Raw genomic sequence first — 22,421 nt, forward strand, 5'->3', positions numbered from 1 at the left:
CATGCAGAAGCTGGAATTGCTCCACTTGCCCCTCCTTGCACAGAAATGATGTAAAGTAAGGGATAGATCCAAAAAACTTTTGCAAGTTTCTTTCTATACTGATGGCATATCTATATAGCAAATTCTTCTCCCCACCTCCACCCCTACCCAGCCCCCTTTTCATATGGACTTTATGTGTTCCCTTAATAAAAAGACACCATAAAACTTGAGAGAGTGGTTTTCCAATAGAAAAAAAAAAAATCCTATCAAATACATTCACCTTATTTTAAATTCCATTCAACTGTTCAAAAAGCCTGAAGGGGTGATTAATTCTATTAAAATTTGATGACTGCTGAGACAGTTTCTTCAGATTTTTTAACATTTCATGATTTTTAAAGTGATTTAACCTCTAATTCTGTAAATATTAAAAGGTAACTCTCTGCAAGTATGCTTTTGAAGCTCACATATACCATAAACAAAAATACTTGGAAGCTATACTCAGTGATACGCATGCCACCATTAGCCTGTAGCATGCTCTGGAAATGAGTTCCTTCTGATAACTGAGATACACCAGCGTGATCTGATTGCAAATAGACTGTGTTCCAAGAAAGCTTTGACCTGACTCCTGCTACTGACTCAAAGCCTTTTTCAGGACATACAAACTTACCTCTATTTGCCAGGCAGTCTTGTTCACATAAAGCAGGGAAAACAACGTAGTTCTGAGCCATATAATCCATTCCAAGAAGTTTGCTTTGGTTTATGATTGTTGTTTTTTTTTTTTTCCCCTATAAGTGAGCTTACACAAAATCAGACCAATTTGAATTGAGTATAAAAATAATGAAGAATTTGGATTCTTTTAGTAAGATACATAGAATGCCAAACTTAAGTTCAAATAGCACAACTTTCTAGCCATATATAAACACGAGCTACAGGAATGAGTTGAACTTGCTAGCATTTCCTAAATTCAATTTCTGGGCAGAAGTTAAAATGGCATTTACAACAGACTATGGAATGTGTTTCAGATTTTGAAGACAAGTTGCATCTCATCTCTTCATGCAGCATTAAGGACAAGTCTTTCCTTGCATATAGCACTTCCTCCAATTATCTGTGAAAGGTAAAAGTGAGTAATTTATTTTTATTGATAAAGGTCTGAAATTCTCACACAGACACAGAAATGAAACAGTGATTACAACTAAACAGCATTCAACAGTTTCCTTATCAAATTTAATGCGTGCTTTTCAGTTCATTTGACCTTATTCAACAAAGCTCAGAAAGTAATAATTTGTTATGTCAATAAATTATAAAAGAATAAAAATAAAGCTTAAGTACAATATCCCCAATTTCATATTTTACCTATAATGATTCACACAACTAACATAAATTAATGAAAAAAAGAACTTCAAGTCCAGTTTGGGCCATTTGCTCAGTTAAGAATTAGGGTAATTAAATATGTCAAGAACTGTCATGGACTTGGTCCGAAAATGTGTTCCGAAATATGACTAATCAAATAATATAAAGCATTCATCCACCTTAGTATATAAAAGCAATAATTTACTAGCTTTGATTGTTAAAAAAAATTGCTAATATCCCATTGCTTTGTTTTTTGTTTTTTTTTTTTTGTTTGTTTTTTTAAAGACAGCAGGAAATGGTCAAAAAGTCAACAATCAGAAAGCATTTAGCAAAAATAAATAAATAAATACATAAATAAGCAGTTTGTAAACTTGTTCCTTAACATCAACGCTATAGCACTACCAAAGTAAGGATAGCAGTAAAAAAAATGGACAAGAATGTAGTGAAACATGGCGTAACCACCCAGTGACTTCTATGCCATCTCTTCACTTCAGCTGAGGAAGCACTGCTAACGCTTTATGCAAGTAAATTTGTAATTGAACACTATCAAGAAAGCTACAAAAACAGAGTTAATTACGATTTAAAGGTAACCTTCGTATTGGGGGGAGGGGGAGAACAAAGGGGTAGTAAGGATGTGTTTCATTGTGATGGTAATTTTACATTCTATTGTTTTAAGTTTGTGAATCATTATCCAAACTAGAAACCAAAAGCTTGCAAGAAAACAGGCCTTGATTCTACTGTTTTTGATCAGTGATCCGCTGTAAGCTGAGTTTCATGTAGGAATTTTTATTGCGTATTTCTATCACTGCATCTCTGACGAGTTCAATGAACATTTGAGGCCAGAGCTTCTGCAAGGACTCATTTTTCATATGGATGTCAGCAGCTTCTTTCACTAAATTCTTAACGTATGTTTGGCAAAATGCTTTTCTTTCCTTGATTTCCTGCAACGGAGAAATCATTACACACTGCATAAGACAAGGAAGGAAAGGTTAAACAAAATCAAACTCAAAGCAAACAAACAAAAACAAGCCCCAAGCCACAGAAATTTATTTAGGTTCACAAGTGATTAACATGAGAAGAGGCACAATTTTCTGATTGTTTTCAATTGTACAAGCTAGTATCTACTTAAGTTTTCTTGAGTACGGCCACACATGTTATTGTACGTGTAATAGTCAAAGCAAATGAACAAATTAATTGATCTGAAATCCAGGTAAGTAGTCATATTCATATCTTTTACCAGCATAACATTTTTTTTATTTTTTGCCTTCTGAGAGCCTACAGAATTAGGAAGCACCAGCCAGTTCCTTCCTCTCCTTTGTAGCTTTCCATGAGTACACCACAACAGTTGGAGAGCATAAATTTATCTGTGCTAAGAACAAGGCATATTATCACCAGAAAAATAAGACAGTATACACCCCCTTCACAGTCTTCCTGATGGACTATGGCAAGTGTGTAGTTTGTAACATGTACCATATTAGGTACCGAAATAATCCAAAACTACAACAGTAATTTCACGATTAATAATAAATACTACCTCATAGCTCTGCATTTTAAACAAACTATATTGATCCCTGTTTCTGCAGCTCCATATTAAGCATAGAACAGCTATACTGCTGGTATATACTTAACCAATTTGGTTTGTGGGACTGCTAAAAGTGTTAGGTCAAACCTCAGGTCATTAAAACTGAAGTTTTCCTAAATGACAGATAAAGTAGAGAAAATACTTCCTGGTTCTTTCACCTAAATGATAAAACATATTTTTTCATTTAACCTACCCTGTCACCTTCAGCAATATACTAATTTAATCACATGAATAATGTTACTTTACTCAAGTTTACCTGGTAAGTTAACTTAGTTTGCTAACCAAGTTAACTTGCTACTAGTTTGCAGTTGTATGATGCCCTCTTTTTTCAATGGTACGTGTCTTGGATAATAAGATTACAATGCAGTAACTGAATTCAGTGCATCCTGACCTTTGATTAAATTTCTGGTACTTAGAGGATTTACATATTCCAACATAATCAAAAAGCAAGTACCAGGACCAATGTAGGAAACAGGATGCATACAGCTGTATTTCAGTGTCTGCTTGGAAAAGAGACTGTCAATGAAACAAACACATTCTCCCTCAAAACATTTTTTTCTCCACCCTACCAGCAGATTTAGCAGATATAAAACAGAAATTTAAGCTAGATGTACTGATGTACTTGACTGAAAAAAGCCAGCTTGCAACTTTGTTAATGATTATTTCACTTAAAAGCAAGGAAAACATTCTTTATTGGTAGACCTGGTGCTAACTCAAGTTTTGTCTAAAGGCATTCTTCACCAATTCACTTTGGGACATGCTTCCTGACTTCCATTAAAAATATCTTATTATGTGCATTATCTTCACAAGAAGTGAGCAGGTTTTTTGTTGCTGTTGTTACTTTCCCACCAAAAAATTTTTTTACTAATGCAGGTACATTTTATTACCAACACAGTACTTCTAAGTGGGAATGAATTTGTGAGACTGCAGCACCGTTCAAAAACCATTTCTTTAAAGACAGAAACTGACCATTACCCAGGACTCAGAAACAGATAAGCTAGCTGAAATGTTTGATTAAACATGCAAATATGGTAAATAGTGATATTTTAAAACAACCACTCACGAAAGCCACAAAAGCAGGACAGAAACTTGGTAGTTGTCAAAGGTTACATAGTAGAGGAAATAAGTATTTTATAATGGTACACTTACCTCAAGCTTCTCCATATGAAAGTCCTTTGTGACATAATTCAACGTTGCTCGAGCAGAGCTTTCTCTCCCAGCTCTTCTGTTATCACTACTTTCTTCATTTCCAGTGCTAGGTTTCTTCCCCTTTCCCTCCAGAAGATAACTGAATTGCTTCATCCTTCAGAAAAAATATAGAGATTTACAGTTTTTAATTGATGGATTTTATTATTTTCTTTTTTAAGTGCAGATGTTCTTAATGTTTGTGAGGTTTTGTTTTATTTTTCCTCTACTCCCTTTGAACTTGTCAGTTATAAGCTTTCAGGTTTATTACATCCTCAAATTCCTCACAACACACAGATGATCCTAACTAGTCTGCAGTTACTTTACTCCTATACGACTGACATTTTGACATGTATCACATTTCATCACCTAAATAGGAAGCCTTGCAACTTAAATTTAAAAGTAACCATCTGTAGAAGACTAAGACTAAATATTTTTAGTCTTTTTTAACAACTTTTTTCTTACAGAACCAACCCTTAAATATGTGAACTGTTACAGTCATCTATTATGAAAAAGCCACAAAAAAGTCTGCATCTGCACTGTGAAAGCACACGAATCCTCACCAATACCAGCACAATTGGAGAATTAAACAAGCAGGGCATTTGTGTTCATGTGCCTCTCATCTTACTCAGCAGACCTCATACAGCCTCTGTGAAAACATCTGTCTTCATCAATCAGGAAGTGTAATATTGCAGTATGCTATGAACCTATCTTCCATAAGATGATACTTGTGACATTTTTATCTCTTTACCTAGAAAAAATTTATCATGAATGACATGGTAGAAAATTAAAACAGTACAGTCCAGACAAAGTCCATTTTAGTTCATCATATTTTGTCTACCTAGTTTCTCTAAGATGTCAATGCAGTTTGGTAATTTCGTTGTTCTGACTGCTACAATAGTATACCATTAAAGTGACAGTACATTCCATTCAAACAAACCTCATCTCAGTTTTATGGCATTTATGTTCTAATATACACAGTTTTTCAAGGTTCATTAATAGTACCAATATGTATCTTTTACAAAAAATGAACTCAAGGATGTTCCAAAATAATAACAGAGAAACAAAATGAGCTAAATGAGATAACCATTTGCTCAGAAACATGTGTAGCAATTTCAGTCAGTGACTGTATTACTTAAAGAACAACACAGCCTCTGCCCTCCTTCTTGAATCTTGACAACAAATTTACCTAGATTCTCCAAATGATGAAAGCAAGCGATAACGGGGCAGCTCAGAAGATGCGACATATGCCAGAATGCCAAAGAGCCTTTCTGCCATTACAACATCATCTTGAGTAACCTGGGAGGAAAAATAAAAAGTGAGAGAAAAATTTAAAAACTGGTATGTTCATAATTCATTCCATGCATGGACTCAGGACTAACTGACGTTTATTATGCAGAACACTGGAGATCTGCTCCAGGCTTACCTACAAAACGTAGATTTGATTTCAATGGCACTTCCTAAATACCTTAAAAGAAACCAAATTAGATACTTGCGTTTGTTTTATTTCCTATAATTCTGGAAACTTTAACATGTGGATATGGTACTCCTTGCTTCATAATATTCCTCTTGAAATGAGGAATTTCATAATGATTTATTAAGTACCTGAATGTCAGACATTAATTCCACCCTGCTCTGCATGTGCTTAAAGAAGGTCTGCTGGAAATACTGGATCAAGTTACACTGAAGGCACCAGAAGACACTGTCATCTACATCATAAAAGTTACATTCTCTCTGATTTTGGCGGAATCATAGAAAAGGTGTATTAAATACATATACACACACACGTAGGTGTATACATGTACACATATGTACATAAAAAAAACAACTGAGAAGTGGCTGCATTTCTGAATCCAAGAGTACATAGTTTGCTCATTACATATTTCTGCAAATATATACTATATGTACACTGTTAAGTCACAATTAATTCAACTCAGATATTCCTACCTTACTTTCAATGGCTGAAAACTTTTCACAATGATTTTTACAGTTCAGTTTACTATCAGGCAGGTAGAATATTGCCATTGTTTGGTTGATTTTTGTTATTTTTGTTTTAACTAGTAAACTCAGGGCAAAAGAAACAGAGATCATCATTGCCAGAGGACCAAACTATGAACAGATTTTAGCTGCCAAAAGTTTGTTGGCACAGCTTATAGGCCCTTGCCTTTCCAAGGAATCTTTATGATCATTTAAATCTTACCTGTACAATATAGTACAATGAAACTCACTCAATGACTTTTTAACTTCTGGATCAAATATAATTTCTGTCAAGATTTATATATTTCTGGTAAGCAACCCATTTTTAAATAAACTTCAGTAACTACAGGATTTATCAGATACTTTCACATAACTTTTTTTTCTTCTACTTTATGAAAAAGTGTGAATGAAATGAAATTTCAGTCAAAATTCACATGATCTTACTATAATCCTACTTAGCATTCATAGACTATACAACATATCCTTGTATGGCACATACTGTAACAGCATAATGCAGAGAGAAACTCCCCACAGAACGCCAGTTCAGGAAATTAGAAACGTAATTTCTAATTACATTTCTTAATTAATTAAATTAAACATTGTTTTCACAGCATTTACTTTTGATCACTTTCATTTCAAATGAAAGAAATCTTTAGTAGTCTAAAAGTGAAGGACCTCACTAAAAGTCTGCTAACAGAAGCAAGGTCTGAAACAAAGCATACAGAAGGCAGTGAAGGAAACAAAGGGCACTGCAGCCATAAAAAGATCTGCCAGAGAAAGAAGGGATTTTAATTAATTTATTTATGTTAAGAGAAGCATAAGGACAAGGTCAACAGAGACACCAGTGCTAAATACACACTATAGTTCATAGAAACTCATGTTCTCAATCTTGTGCCAATACATTCTTTGCTCCATTAACCACAAAAGGATTATAACAGTAATACCACATCAATGCAAGTCCATTACACAGCCTTCTTGCCAAGTGCAGTACGTTAGAAAAACTCAATAACTGTAGTGCATTTGTTATCCTGTATGCCATACCATTTGGCGCAGAGCATTTTGTCAAGTTTAATAACTTCAAATCTTGACAGCTATTTTAATTAATCTGAGATTCTTATCATTGGGAAATCTTAAATAATGTATCTCAAAGAAAAGAATTTGCTTCTTAAACAATAATGATATTGTACATGGCAAACATTAATAAAAAAGTCTACTTGACAGTCTCTTCAATCATAGAATCGTTAAGGTTGGGAAAGACCTCTAAGATGATCTTGTCCAACCACCCACCTACCACCAATACTGTCCACTTAATACAATTAAAGGAAAGTCAGTTTGAGCTATATTATCTAGTACCAGAATATATAGTAATTGATATACTGTAAGCTACAAGGCAGGATGTCAAATGCACATTTTCGCACAAATATCCAGAGCTAAGAACTGAGGTGCTTTCGAACATAATGTCACAACATTGTGCCTAGAAAAACGAGTAGCAGATCTTTACCTTTTTAAAAACATATTCCAAATTATAATAAAAAGCCTTGCCTTCAGTTATTTTCCTACCTCTCAGGTGCAGGTTTGCACTATCATTTGCTAATTTATCATGTAAGATCACTAGTAAGAAATAAGCAACAACATCTTACCTCAATTCCATTTATCTTCTGTAGATTAAAATGGTTCAATCTAAACAGAACGTAGTATTTCCACAGAGTAAAGTTAACAACTGGATTTCCCTGCGGATCAACCGTTAACTGTTCCATGCGATGCAGCTGGGCTAATGCATTGAATTGCTGCAGCGTCACAAGATTTGTCTCCTTAAACTTCAGGTGCTTAAAAATGAAAACAATAACAATAAACCCTCACTTCATTTATAGTCCACAGGGAGAAAAACACTGATGTATAAGGCAATGAGTGTATATATATTCTAAAATGTCAACGTTATGTAAGATACTAAGTAAATTATAAACCACTTAGTTACAGCATTTTCATATTACAAAAAAAACAAACAAACCTGTGATGCTGCTTGAGGAAGGTTTATTTCAATTCTGCTAACAAAGGTAACATTCACAAATCAGTACGTTTTTATGCATTATTGTAACTGACTAGCACTAAAGCCAGCTGTTTCTCTGGACTCTGCCCTACACTAGTGTTTTAATGAGCATCGTAAGTGCAGCTACACAGCAGCACTACAGAAGGGCAGAGGAGGAAAAATGGTTGGTGAAGATTGCTGAGATTTTGCCACGCCCAACAAGTTTATCTCAATGACATAATTTCCCCACAAATTCTTTTCTCAATGAAACCATTAAGTGGCATTATATCTACAACTGTAAAAAGTAAGCATAAAATCCAAGTGACAAGTTTATTTAAATATGTCATCATTACTTTATTACTTGCTTAAAATCTACAGATTTACGTGTCCAAGAAAGTACTAAACTGACTTCTCATTATAATGTTTTGCTTCAACAGGAACTGAAGAATTCCAAGAGCTGTACTGATTTGACAGCTACTCCCCTTGAATTTCACTCACCTCTCTCTTCTATCCTACCATGATAGGATAGTTCTAAGATGTTCTCAGAACTCACAATACAAATGAAGGTCTCCTGATACAATCGATCTGTAATCTTTTAGAATAACAATACTGTGTTTCCACAGCAGTTTTGCAACTTAAAGATAATCAGGCAGTTCAAGAAAACTATGGGAAATAATTACTAGAATGAAAAGAAAGTAACCATCCTGTTAAGAATCTGAATTAAAATCCTGCTTTTCACAACTGTCAAAATGAATTAAACATTTAAGGATGAAACCAATGTAATTAAAAAAATACATCTATTACATAAAACAGTCAATGGTGACTGCTAAACTAAAGTTCCATTACAAAATAAACACTCCCAAGCTGCTCACACAGCTGACATTCTGAGACATACTTACCACAGAATTAGGAAATTTTATCTTCAGTTTTGTTAACACTTGAACAATTTCATCAAATTCTATGAACACAAATGAGACTGTGACAATGGTTCCAGCTGTTTGAACACTCCAGTTCCGATCCAAGCACTCCAGTGCCCCAGAACCATACAAGTAAAGAGTGTCTCCTTCCAGTTCCACCAGATGAGACTCGAGGACAGACAAGCCTTGTACTGCGCTGTTCAATATCGTATCAAGAGACCTGTGGACAAAACAAAAATTCAGTAATAAAAATTATTTCATAGTAGTAAAATTGTTCTAGTGAATGGCAGTCCTTTCATTCAAACCTGAACTCAAATATGACGGCAATTCTCAGTATTCACCCTTTATTACCCAGCATGGTTCAGAAGTGGTACAAGATGGAAAACTCTCTTCCCATCAAGTAACATTACAAAAGTTCAACTGCTTTAGCAGGAAGGCTCTGTCATTTTTAGAGTTAGGCAACATGAAAAAACATCACTTATATTTAATAACCTAAGAATTTTACTTCAGTATGCTAAATCAACATGTTTCAGTTACCTAAAAGGAACTTCAATCAACATAAATATCTGAGCTAAGACCCCTTCAGATTCAATTCTCTGTATGCACTGTAGAAGATACGATAGGAATAAGTGCTTTAGAATCCATCCCACTAAAATCAGACAGTTATTAATACCAACCAAGGACAAAGCTATGGACAGTGCTGAACAATCAGTTCTACACCTAAAAGCAGTATCACTACTCAGCTAAAACCCTTATGTCACACTGTCTGATCAAGATTCATTATTCTCCTTAGAGATGAAATAATCTCATTATTGTTCTTTAATTCTTAATTAATAATTTAATAGGGACTTTATTATTATTATTGTTAACTATTAATTAACAAGGATTATTAAGCACATATTTTACAATAGCGTGCGCTTCCAAATTTGTAATGTCAATTTTAAAATTAAACAACAGATCCTGGTATTTTCAACACTCCTCTCTGCACATCTTGCTTCCCACATAACATACGCAGCTGAGCTGACCTGAAGCACACATAGAATTCAAGATGAACACAACCCACAAACCCACAGGCTCAAAAAGTTGCGCAACAACTGTTACTGATTTGTTCTTTATAACTGTCCTAGAATATTTGGTGTTGGTTTTTTTTTTCCCCACTCAGCTGATGTATCTACCAAACGTCTAAGATTCCACTTTTGACTGCAAATAATTACTTGAGAGGCTCATCCATGCTGACTTTCACTTGCCATTTTGTTGCTTAATTATTCATGTTGAAAACTTCATTATTGTATAACACATTAATACATCTATGTCAACTTTAACCTATCAGGACTAGAAATGCAAAACAGGCAGCTACTTGATAAAAGATGGAAGTATTATTTAAGGCTTATTTATTCTAGGACACTGCCATGTCTTAATTGATTTGTTTAAACTAACATATATTAGTGATAAACACTATTACCACACTTTCATTTATTTACCCAGTCCTGAAAAAGTTCCAAACAAATCTCCAATTCAGACAACAAAATGTAATGTGAATTGCCCGAGAGCACTATAATAACTGAAAAAAAACAAAACAAAACAAAACAAAACCCACACTGTTTATTCTGTTAAAACCTTGGGTGGTTTGAATATTTTTATTTTGAAAACAATTCCTTTGATTTCCCCAATTCTGGCTCCAGAATTCGTATTTAATACCTCTTTCAAACATTAAGTTCTCCTTCATTTAGGAAAAATCACAAAAATTTAGCATAAGTTTCCTTAGCCAAATAGCTGCTGTTATATTACTTCTTAAGTACACATAACTTACAATCGACAGCCAGTATGTTCAACAACGATGTAAAACATCTCTTTAGAATAAATTCGGGTACATCACATTTGACAACAAAATACAGTGAGATGTCCGAGTTGAGAATAAGAATGTAAGACAAGAATGGGAAGAAATATTCCTGAACATAATACCTGTTTTCTTCAGGAAATACATATGCAGCACTGCCATTGATCGGACAAGGCTGGTTATCTTTATCTTGGTTTAAAGAAGCCACAAGTTCTATTCGATTCTGCTGTATCTCCCACTGGCGAGCAATATTACAAATTGTTAACCGTTTCTTTTCCTGAAATGAAAGTTGTAATAAATTATGACAGTGTAGTACCAATATACTTGTCTGATGCAAAAAACACATATATATTGCTTAATCAAAAAATTTTTACCATTTTAAATTGAAGAAACAGAAGCACTGGTTTACGGGTACATAGTAAATACGATGCATTGCTCAAGCACTGTTTTACATAACCACCAGGTGACAATAGAAACAAGTGACTTAATCAAGACAAGCTGTAGAAAATTAAGTTTAAACAAGCTGATCTGGGTAACCACAGAAGTCTTGCTTTGGTAGTGTGCAGCTTGCACTAATGTTCAGACAAAACAGGGCAGATCAACACAAAACACAACATTTCATTATAGTCTTATTTCAAAAAGAAAAATGAGCATTTACTTCATTTTCCCATGGAGAAAAGAAGAGTTAAACCAGTTTTATGGCTTGAAATTAACACAGTGATATATCAACTTCAACCTATACTCTATTTGTGCTTAAGTTTAATCTATAAAAGCAACACAGAACTGTTAATCTTATGCTTTTAAGTAATTCCTTCACACTGGGCAAATTGCAGACATCACTGTAACAAAGTCCACAAAGAACATTCCTCACCGTACTCCGTGTTGGAGAAGGGAAGTATAAAGCTTTCCAAATGAACATTGTCTTTTGAAGACGTTCATGAGCTGTGACCATATAGCCTGGGTATTTCCTTAAAGTTAGCATTCAGGCTGACAGATATAGAGCATATAAATGATTCACAGTAAAACACCCTATAGCAACAAGGAAATCTCTCATGCTGCAGGTGCTGACTCATTACAGTAACACAGATCTTGGTGTCTGCTACATCTGATAATGCAAAGATAAACCCACTGGTCTTTCACTGCTGAAGAATGGGCTTTAGCAAGATAAAAAACCGTATGGAAAAAGGATAAAGAACTCCACTGTCAAGGCTGAGAAGTATCTGCAAGAAGAGGCAGCACTGCCAACAACAACTTTTTCAGTGCTGCAAATACAGGAAAGCAGCAACTACTTGCTATCAAATGAATGCCCATGATTTCCTTTAAACAGCACATAGTTTACAAAGGCTTGTAAGAAAGTGACAATAACAGAATTCCAGAAAATCATTCTCTAAGTATTTTCTTCAAAAGTAACTCTTGTTAAAATCTTGTGCCTAGAGATTCACACCCCCCCCCCCCCCCCCCCGGATATTTTAGCTACAAGCAGATTTGTTCCATTCCATTCAAACAGAAGTCAGGGGGACAATAAACAACAGAGAATCCAAGTTCACGGGAACCTACTCTTACAAAGGAAAGAGATACAAAGCATCTCACTGAATCAAGCAGAATATACTGCCATTTGACATTTATTCCACTTAGCTATTCGAAGATGTGCAAGGAGTCTCAATTAAGTGACAAAACCTTCAACTTAATGTTGAACTCTGAGTAGTAAGGGCATTATATTCAAACATGCCTATTCCTCTACAGGAAGTTTTCACTGGCAAGATGCATTGAGAAATCTGTGCCACCAATGCAAACAGTCCCTCAACTACAAGAAAACATTACATCAGTGGTTAAGAACATGAACTACAAACAAACACAAACTTCCTTCCAATTAGCTTGTCAACAGCACAAAACATTACGTATAATAATTATTTTCTAATTTCCCATTTCTTTCTCTTACTGAGGCATCAAAATGTCAAACTAGAATAGATTTCAGATATGTAATTATTTCCCAGCATAAAGCTCTATTTAAAAACATAAACAAAAACCACCAACAACAAAAAAACCACTAAGACTAGTGCAATGTCAGGATCAATAACATAGACAACTTTTTTTCCATTCAGTTTATGCTAAAACATCATCCAATCTGTTGATAAAATGCTTTTAATTTCAGACATATGTAAATTTGCTACACTTCTTACAGACTTGTGCAACTCATGTAGACTAATTCCCTTCATAAGGGACGATTTCACCTAGACAACTTGACAGTATGGACACATTTCCCCACCTTCTCCTCGCACCCCCCTCCCCACTTGCCACATTAAAAGAGCATTTTGTATAATCATTACTGGACAACAAAGAAGGTTTTAAGGCACCTCTATTAGTAGGAAATGATTTGGGAACAAATTAATGCAACAAAGGGAATGCTGATAGCCTTCTATCCTTGAACTTCAGTCTCCTGCTAGCAGTCAGTCATTTAGTCACCAGCCTGCATGAGTACTCTGGAGTGTGCCCTTGCCTCCCCTGCTGGAGCTATTCCATCTCAAGCAAACAAGCACTGACCAACCATGTTGGTACAGTACATAAGTGCTCCCCTGAAAAAGAGCTGGAGCCTAACTGCTGCTCTGCTAACTGCTCAGCTCCTTCTACAAGGGGGAAGAACTTCAACAGGAAAGAACGATGGAAAAACTACTTCGGAAAAGCCTATATGGCATCAGAGCACTCATGACATGTGGGAGATTGCATTCAAGGAACCTGAAATCATCAAAAAGTCTTTCACTCTTGGTTTTACTTTATGTCTGTATTTCAGAAAATGAAGTTTGCTCTCTTTTTACATAGAGCACCATGCTTACACATTCAATAGCTTTTTTTCCATTTGGTTGGTTGGTTTGGGTTTTGGTTGTTAGGTAACCTGAATAGCTGAATTAAGAACTTCAACTGTAGAATAAACTGTTTAAGCTGGAAAAAGTTTTAAAAGATAGATGTATGTCAGGATAATTAAGAACTAGATTAAAAATATTAGGCTAGAGGACATTGTAAATAGCTTACGGTAGATTTATAACATTTTAGTTAGACTTAGAACAGCCACATTAAATACCTTAAGCAAGCTCTGTTTATGACTTTCACGCTTCCTTTCTTCTTCTTTTCTTGCTGCAACAGATGCCATGCGTCTTTCCTCTTCCTAGAGGAGGAAAAAGATAACACTTTTACAAAGCCGTGAATTAACTCATTTCTGATTTTTTTTAAATATTAGGAATAAGTTTCATTATGTTGGCATTTAAAATTAAAAATTATATACTTTAATAACTAAATATTTTAACAGTAAAACAAAAAATGTTTCTACAAATAAATGAATAAAAAAAAAACCTGTCTACTAGATGGAAATACTGAAAATGAATCTTTATATTTGTATTCGTTCAGCTCTTCAAAAAAACATTAAGTATATGATCAGGAAAACAATAACAAACATTTTGAAATAGGACAGTATTTCTTGTGATTAGTATGTTTTTTGGTAAGAAAACACACAGGATGAGTGGACATATCTCAGTTTAAATAATAATTGTATCATTATATACTCCTTAGAAAGGTTAGTTATTCCTCACTCAACATCAGACCTTAAGAAGAATATTTTCAAAATTAACTATATTACACAAACATTATTTCTTGTCTGTATTACTGCCTGTTCATGTTCTTTCCACCTGAATAATGGAAGCCATATAATTGAAGATATTAAATTGTCCTGGTCCAGGAGATATTTAATTTACTACTGCAAAACAACCATATTAGGTTGAATGTTCTCTGTTTACAAAAGTCTAAACATTCTCACAGCACAGTATTTTTAGAACATGTATTTTCCAAGTAACAAAAGAAATGTTCCCTATGAAGTAAAAAGTGTAGAGTTCTTCCAAGAAAAATATTTAGTAAGCATACTTAAATTTATTTTCATTTACTTCATATGCCATTCGGGTGTTTCTATTAACATATCTTCCAAGAACATGAAGTGTTTTGGTTTCCATCAAAACAGAAAGCTCCTGTCCTAGGCTTTTCACTTCCACCTTCCAGCAAATTACAAGCAAAGAATATAAGTAAACAGAGTTGAGCAGGAAGATACTGATATGGCAAAGTTCTGATACAAATCAAACATACTGTGGTTACAGAACCATAAGAATCCCAAAGCACATGGATCAGCGTCCCACCAGAAGATCAAGTAGAAAAGGAACTTGACACTTGGCATTGTTAATGCATGCTTAAGAAAATAATTTCCATTTATAATAAAAATATATAAATAAATAGACTAGTAAGTTAGAAGTACACCTGAGATGTGAACATATCTGCATACTACCCCAAAGACTAATGACACACTACACACGTTGACAGCAGTCACTGAACTTCAGAACTTTCCTTTGACTTCAGCCTAACAAACATACATTAACAAAAGGCCTGCCTTAATTCAAATTAAGGAAAGAGGCTTTGAGTAAAGTACATTTCTCTTACTCTGCCTTAGCAACGACCTCCTTGGAACACAAACCAAAAAGAGCAATTTTTTATTTTATTTCTATTTATTTTACATTCTTTCACCCTAGAAGGCTTCTGGCTTTCTGAAGGTTAGGTTCCGTTGGCACACTCATCTGCTCCTGGACTTTTCAGGTCTTCCTAAATAAGGGATTACCAAAAAGTTGGTGTCACAGAATTACAGCATAATTTAGGGTAGAATGGAGCTTGGGAGATCACTAGACCTGCTTAAGGAAAGATCAATAACAAAGTAAAATAAGAAAAAAAAGAAAGAAACAAAAGAAAAGCAAAGAGCTTTACAGACCCCAGTATAACAGAATACCACATAATGAGGCCCAATATGTAAATGAGGTTCTGAGGGAAGCTATGAAAAAATAAAATAAAAATCAAGAAAAAAAGCTTGTAGGTATCTGCCACAAAAACGAATGTGTAAAATAATACAAAATAACAATGCACTGTTCCTTGGTATATGATACAGAATGTTAAGAATGACAAGCACAGTTCTTCTGGCAGCTATTTATCTAAAAGCGTACTAATCTTACATTTACTTAAAAATTTGAAAAAGTCTTAAAATAAGTCTTAAAATAGCATCATTAGTAACACCATTCAATTAAAAGGGAATTAAAAGTTGATTTTTAGCTTTCAAATTTCTTGATTTGATATTGCACTTCTGCTCTTCAATATTGTTTGAAAGGTTTAAAGGTTTTTTCTCTCTCCCATTTTCTCCAGCAACTTCTGATCTCACCTTCTCAACTACTGAACACATCAAACACATTAAGTAACTTAAAGTATGTTTAGAACTCTGAAGTGAAGGTTGTTTTTTTCCTCCAACATTTGATTATATAAAATTGGTATGCATCACGAAGAGAAATGTAAACCAGTTTTCCCACCAAGAGAGAGGGAGCAGGAATTATCCATCCTACTTGGCAGGAAGCAGCTGGCCAGTCATCATATGGTCAGCTCAGAATTAGCTGAACTACTATTACTTTTAGCACAGGAGAAGGTGAAAGCTGCACAACAAAGTGGCACTAATCTGTACAAAATGTGCTTTATGATTTCACCTCCTTTCAAAGCAACTTCAGGTTAAGTCAAACATCCACCAACTTTTCTAATACAGTTCTTTCAGCTTCCACAAATGTCTCTTTCCACCCCTATCTGCTACCCCAACGCCTTCCCTTAATTCTGCATCAAATCCATATTTTATGATGCTATCTGCCAGCCACAAAGGCCTGCTGCCCACATTCAAATCTGTCCAGTACTTTTCCAAGTCTCATTCTTTGTACAGCAATGAACAAATGCTGTTCCAACTGGAGTCAGATTTTTTTTTCTTTATCAAGAGTTTATCACAATTTGAGACATTTAAAAAGCAATACATCTATCATATAATTGTACAAAACGAGTGAGCTCAAATAAAACAAACAACAAACAACACAAAAAAAGAAATACAAACCAACCTCCTCAAACAACTAGTTCTTTCTTAGTATTTATATAAGTAGAATGATGGAGAAAACATCTGAATGAAGTTCAAAGGCCAAATCTACTTCTCACACAAGTCAAGTCTATATACATTTCTTGATTAATCTTACAGAACACATGCAATCAATCTTGAAGAAAAAACACACTGAAGAACAAACAAAACTCAGCTATAAAACAAAGCCTTTAATAACCCTGCTACGATTCAGTTTCATTATCACCCACTCTTCCCTTTTAGCTCCAGATCTTTGGAAATTCTTTCCTTCTCCACTTCCCTTTGTTTCCCCTCATTATTCAGCTGCTTTCATCCATAACTTTGTGTCTTTTTGATAGTTGCCAGATGAACTAAAGCTATTTTAAATCCTATCTTCTACATCTTCTCTTTTTGTGTGTTCAAAAGAAATTGTTAGGCTAACAATAATGAATCTTTAAATAGTTAAAGAGCTGCTGACAGCTCTGTCATCCTCCAGAACTTGCCAAGTATCCTTTTGCACTCTTTTCCTAAATTCTAATTCCAGATTGTCAGGACCCACTACTGATAGAGAATTTCCAGCACACCTTAGAAAAACTTAAATCCCAGCTGGAGGGTTCAGACAAGCATGCTGGGCATCTGTGGAAGAAGTCAAGGTTCCTACTGCAGTAGCCTGCCAGGAAAGAAAATGTCATCACATGAAGAAGCCTGTTAATTCTATGACCATGGAAGAAACCAAATCTCTAAGCTCCATGTTGAGGGGATGTTTTTCTAGAAGGTGAAAGTGCCAGATCATTACAAACAGAGTTTGTAATGCAATTGCCGCCACCGTTTATTAGTTCTCCACTTACTAAATGGCTAGGGAGTCATCTTCACACACCCACCCAGCAGAAGTTTTGCTTTCTGAAACCCGTAAGCCATTAATGAGAATTCTGAGGATACAGATTTACGTTTTCAGCGTGAAGCTACAGCAGTGACAGAACGCCAAAAAGAATAAAACGTATTAAAAAGCAACTGCAACGTCATTGCCTGGAGCTTGGTCATGGCGATAGCTCCCCCTGCTGCCCATCAGCTCCACCCTAACAGTGACACGGATTCGGGCCAAACTTCTCATTATGCCAGCAGTAACTCAAGGAATAACTCACAGCAAGACCTGTGGAGGATCCTGAACAGAGTACTCATGGAACGCACATATTCTTCTTCACTGTGCACTGCTACTATTCACACAAGTTCATTCCACTCAGACTTGCAGAAGGCAGACTATTTTGTTGCTGTTATTACATCTTCCACACAGCAAAAGATTCTCATTAAGTTGGTATACATTTGGTTGCATAACACAAAGTGGATAGGTTTCTTAAGCTGCATATATATATATACATACACACACACACCCCTATATACATATACAGGTACAGGTAGCTAAGTTCCATTGACATCACTATCAATGATTTCTTGGGTCTGTGCCTCACTGATTTAAGAGCTGGAAATTTGTTTTCAAAACTGCTTAGTAATGAGATAGCTCAAGCAAACACAAATTTCCTCGTGGGAAAATGATTCATAAATTGTCATAATATGACAGCATTCCCTGAATTAAAGCAATTCTTCTCCAGTATAAGAAATACTAGCACATCTAGCTGCTATTCCAGAGAATCGGATATTTGCAGCAGCTATGTTTCCCAACAGTCTCCTAAGGCTGCTGCCTCCAGAATTCTTCCTCAAACGTCCTCTTTTTACAGAGGATTCTATGGAAAATGCCTGGCACTAAAGAGAGAATGTTCTCTTAAAAGCCAGCTTCGAAGCCTCTTACAAGCTTTTGAAAATATCCTTTATGTTTTATTCTTTATAAAAATTATTTTCTTGCCCCAGTGAAGCCAGCAAGCAAAAAGAAAGATAAAAGAAGAATAGGAATCGTGTAATTCCCATTTCTTGAGTAGAACCAACTTCTGAAACAGTTAGGGAAGAATACTTAGACCAAACACCCTGGTCCAGCTCTCAGTTCCGTGCAAGAAAAAGCAGTATTTAAGTTCAAAACAGTCTGGATGCACTTCAGGCAAATGAATGAAAGATCCTATGAATATATTACCTTAGATATACTAATTTAGTGAGAAAAATCATATACCCAATACTGTGTTCCTGCTCCCCCACCAAGTTACATTTAACCCTACAGCCGAAGGCAACAGCATGTTGTATTGCTAGACAGAATAACTGGGTTTGGCATTGCCAATTGTCTAATTTAATCACAAACATCATGCTACTTTAATAACAAGAATAAAAAAAAAGATTCTATGATTAAAAGTCCTATGATTATATGGGAACACAGTTTGTTGGGTTTTTTTGTTTGTTTTTTTTTTTTTTTGAAAAAACAAACAAACAAAAAAACTTACAGCACCATCTCTACTGAGAAAAGATTTTAAAACATTTTCTTGAGGCTCAAAAACCAGAAAGCAAATAAAAAGGATGCAAACCACACTTCTTTTTACAAGTGGTTTTATGAGCAACACAACTGCTGAAGCCTGGTTTTCTATTGCTTTTTGTCTTGTGGGTTGATCCTCTTATGTTTAACAAGGTGTGAACTCAGATTAAGTTTTTCCCAAGATTGTGCATTTCTAACAGCCTTTTCCCATATGGATCCTATAGAGTCTACAATGGGATTAGAGCTTTTCCTACAGGTCTGCCATCAGTGACTTCTATCACGATCTTTCACTTCTCAAGTAGAAGAAAAAAGGCATTTCTTTATTTGACTCAAGTTTCTGAAATAACACTGAGAAAGCACTGTTTTAAAAAGCAAAGCAATCAGCTACTATACAGTATAAATTCACAGCAGGCAAAAAACCTACCTAACGAACTCCTGGGGGAGGGGAAAGTAGTTTAGATACTGGTAGTAAAACTCAAATGTCCCAAAGCAGTTCATTTTTAGAATTCATGTTGTCCACATACCTGTTTTACTTTACATCATAATCGGTTCTATTTCATATTTGCAGTATACTGGCTACAGGACAAGAGGATATATGGTAAAACCATAGCCACAATTTTTAATGCAGTTGTACAAAGCAAATGAGCATTTAAAATAAGGTATATATATCAGCACCTGGTAAAATAAAAAAGTTAATGCCAATACCACTGCTTGTTAAGCAGAGTACATTTGTTACAGATTTATAGACTCATTTGGATTGGAAAAAACCAGCAAGATCATCACATCCAACCACCAACCTGACCTCCCAAGGTTAGTGAACTAAACCATGTCCTTTAGTGTCATGGTCTTGTTGTTTGGGATTATGTTGTAAGAAGGTTGTGGTTACATTTCTCTTTTAACCGGACAAAGAAGAATTGGCATGAGTATTCTTACACTAAGAAACAAACAGGATGTCTTAATGGTAAGCCCCCTGCAGTGATTTCCCTTCATCCTCTACCCCACTGTGTATTTTCAAGAGGTCTGAAGGAACTTAGCTTAATGTCCTCTCTTCCTTTATCAAGTTTACCTGAACTTTACCAACAGATTCAGAAATGAAAGGGGAGAGAGTAGGTTAGGCACAGAAAGGAGAAAAGCTGATACACAGCGTGATCACCACATTTCCTTGGAATGGCAGACTAAGTGGAATTTTTAGATGAAAGAATATAAATGATGCCAGTTTTAGTGTAAAGAGAATGCTGTTATCATTGAAAGGAATATTTTTCAGCTATACATCAAAACCTTAAAGAATACACTAAGAGTTCTAACAAAATGCTTCGCAGTTTCTCACATTACTTGACAACTGGTCACACAGCATCTACTAGTGACAAGTTCAAAAGTATATTTTAAACACATTATATATGAAATGAAGAAGCAGGCCCTTACACAGTACTGCACAAGATGAAAAAGGAATTTTAAATACCAGAATGTCTACGTATCATTCAATTAAATTGAATGGTGAATTAGTGAAACCACTAAATTACTGTTTTTCCCCCTACATATACACACAAAGCCCTACATTTTACTCCTAAATTTAAGAAACTAGTAAGTTTGATGAAAACATAAATTTCTTACTGTGATTCTCTTCATATCTAGCTGTCGGAGCTGCATCATATGATGGAGAACAGTGTGTTTGTACCATGTCTCCTGAGCTATTGGATTGCCATCAAGGGTGATATCTGACAAAGATGAGGAATCAGCAAGGCACAGAATATCCTCAAAACTGTAACCAAAAAAGTTTAAAGTTTTAATGCCACAGAGTATGAATAATTAAGAGATGGAAGATTTTACTTTCTTAAGGATAGAATCAATATTCATTTTTACCTATACTCAAAAATAAATAAATAAATAAAAAGCACCAGTAAAATAGGATGCCTATGAAAAGTAACACATATATTAGCCATCAAAAGCAGCACAAAGACAACACAAAATGTAAGAAAAAAGACAAGTACAAAAATCCCAGAATGATCCTGGGTGTTTGTGACATCATTAAATATCGAAAGGAAAGCTGTGAAAGCATCATACCTTTAATACTGTTCTGAGTTCAGTCTACAAACACCAGCAAGTTGGCTTTTTTAAGAAGCTACATTCAGTTTCCTGACAAAACTAACTGGCCTGTATAAAGTGTATTTAGACACATACAGCCCCTATCTTGTTCCTTTTATTAAAGATGAAAGGTGCAAAAAAAGCAGCTGACCCAAATGTTCTTAACCTGAGAATTACTTAAATTTCAAAAGAAACCAAACACTCCTAGGAGTAAGCACGAATATCCAAAAACTTTTAGAAAACTGATTACAATGGATAGATAGAAATATTTGTATATCCTTATGCAGTTTGGCCCTTGATTGTCATGTCTGTGCTATGAAATCAAGTAGGTTAAAATGGAAAATATGAAATAATTGGACTTGGAACACTTGAGCACAAAGCTTAAATCTAAAAAATGATGAAACAATGATGATCACACCAAAATATACAGAAAGAAGATCATTTTACAAGATAACAAAAGTTCTGACAAAAGAAACCATTTCTGAACTGGAAAATAGAGAATCAGTGTTCAAATATTTGTACTTTTTAAATAGGGTGACCTTACTGACTGCATGAACTGGATACGGTTCTTACCTCTCCTGTTGGCAGGAAATACTTGGAAGGTGGCACTAATACTTGGAAGGACATCAAACCTTAGGAATGCCCTGAATGTACAACTCACATGCAGTACAAATGCTGTAAATATTGCAGTTTAAAGAAAATGTCAACTATCGTTGGTATTGCTCAACTTTCCAAGAACACCACCCACAAAACAACTTGCTGAGCTCTGAAGTCCAGTCACTAAAAGCTTTAGATTTACCAGAATGACAGATTTAAAATGAGATATCTTGCCTAATCGACAGAAACTTTCAGAGATATTTCTTCTGTTTGCGTGGAAACAAAAAAATCCTCCCAACAACTAAAGAGCAGTCAGTCCCAAGTTGCTGAGAAAAGGCCTGGATGTTTGAAGGATCTGGACACCAACACAAGCTAAAAGGAATATATTATAAAATAAATCAACTCATTAAGTATTTCAATAGCCACCAATTAAAAAAAAAAAAAAAAAAAAAAAACAAAGACAGCAAAGCAGGCAAGTAACTTCCATATTACTCCATAAATGCAGCAGAAAAAAAAAACAGACTGAAGAGGAAAACACTGA

The 22,421-nt window shown here is 35.0% G+C and overlaps 1 protein-coding gene across 5 annotated transcripts in view; it reads right to left on the bottom strand.

The window, feature by feature from the left end:
• Positions 1-1,086: 1,086 nt before the first annotated feature.
• Positions 1,087-22,421, bottom strand: part of LRRC49 (leucine rich repeat containing 49) — a 40,221-nt gene continuing 18,886 nt past the window's right edge. For 4 of the 5 annotated variants that reach the window (XM_072345707.1, XM_072345708.1, XM_072345709.1 and 1 more), the window contains 8 exons: positions 20,813-20,960; positions 13,930-14,013; positions 10,979-11,130; positions 8,999-9,236; positions 7,714-7,899; positions 5,286-5,395; positions 4,061-4,214; positions 1,093-2,270 (listed from right to left, as the gene is read on the bottom strand). In XM_072345707.1, the coding sequence (XP_072201808.1) occupies positions 2,064-2,270; positions 4,061-4,214; positions 5,286-5,395; positions 7,714-7,899; positions 8,999-9,236; positions 10,979-11,130; positions 13,930-14,013; positions 20,813-20,960 (1,279 nt within the window). In that variant the 3' untranslated portion in view covers positions 1,093-2,063. Of the gene's footprint in view, positions 2,271-4,060; positions 4,215-5,285; positions 5,396-7,713; positions 7,900-8,998; positions 9,237-10,978; positions 11,131-13,929; positions 14,014-20,812; positions 20,961-22,421 lie in introns of all 5 variants that reach the window. The other variant, XM_072345711.1, reaches the window with a different exon arrangement.

Source organism: Excalfactoria chinensis, chromosome 10 (genome assembly GCF_039878825.1).
Source record: "Excalfactoria chinensis isolate bCotChi1 chromosome 10, bCotChi1.hap2, whole genome shotgun sequence".
Lineage (NCBI taxonomy): Eukaryota > Metazoa > Chordata > Aves > Galliformes > Phasianidae > Excalfactoria > Excalfactoria chinensis.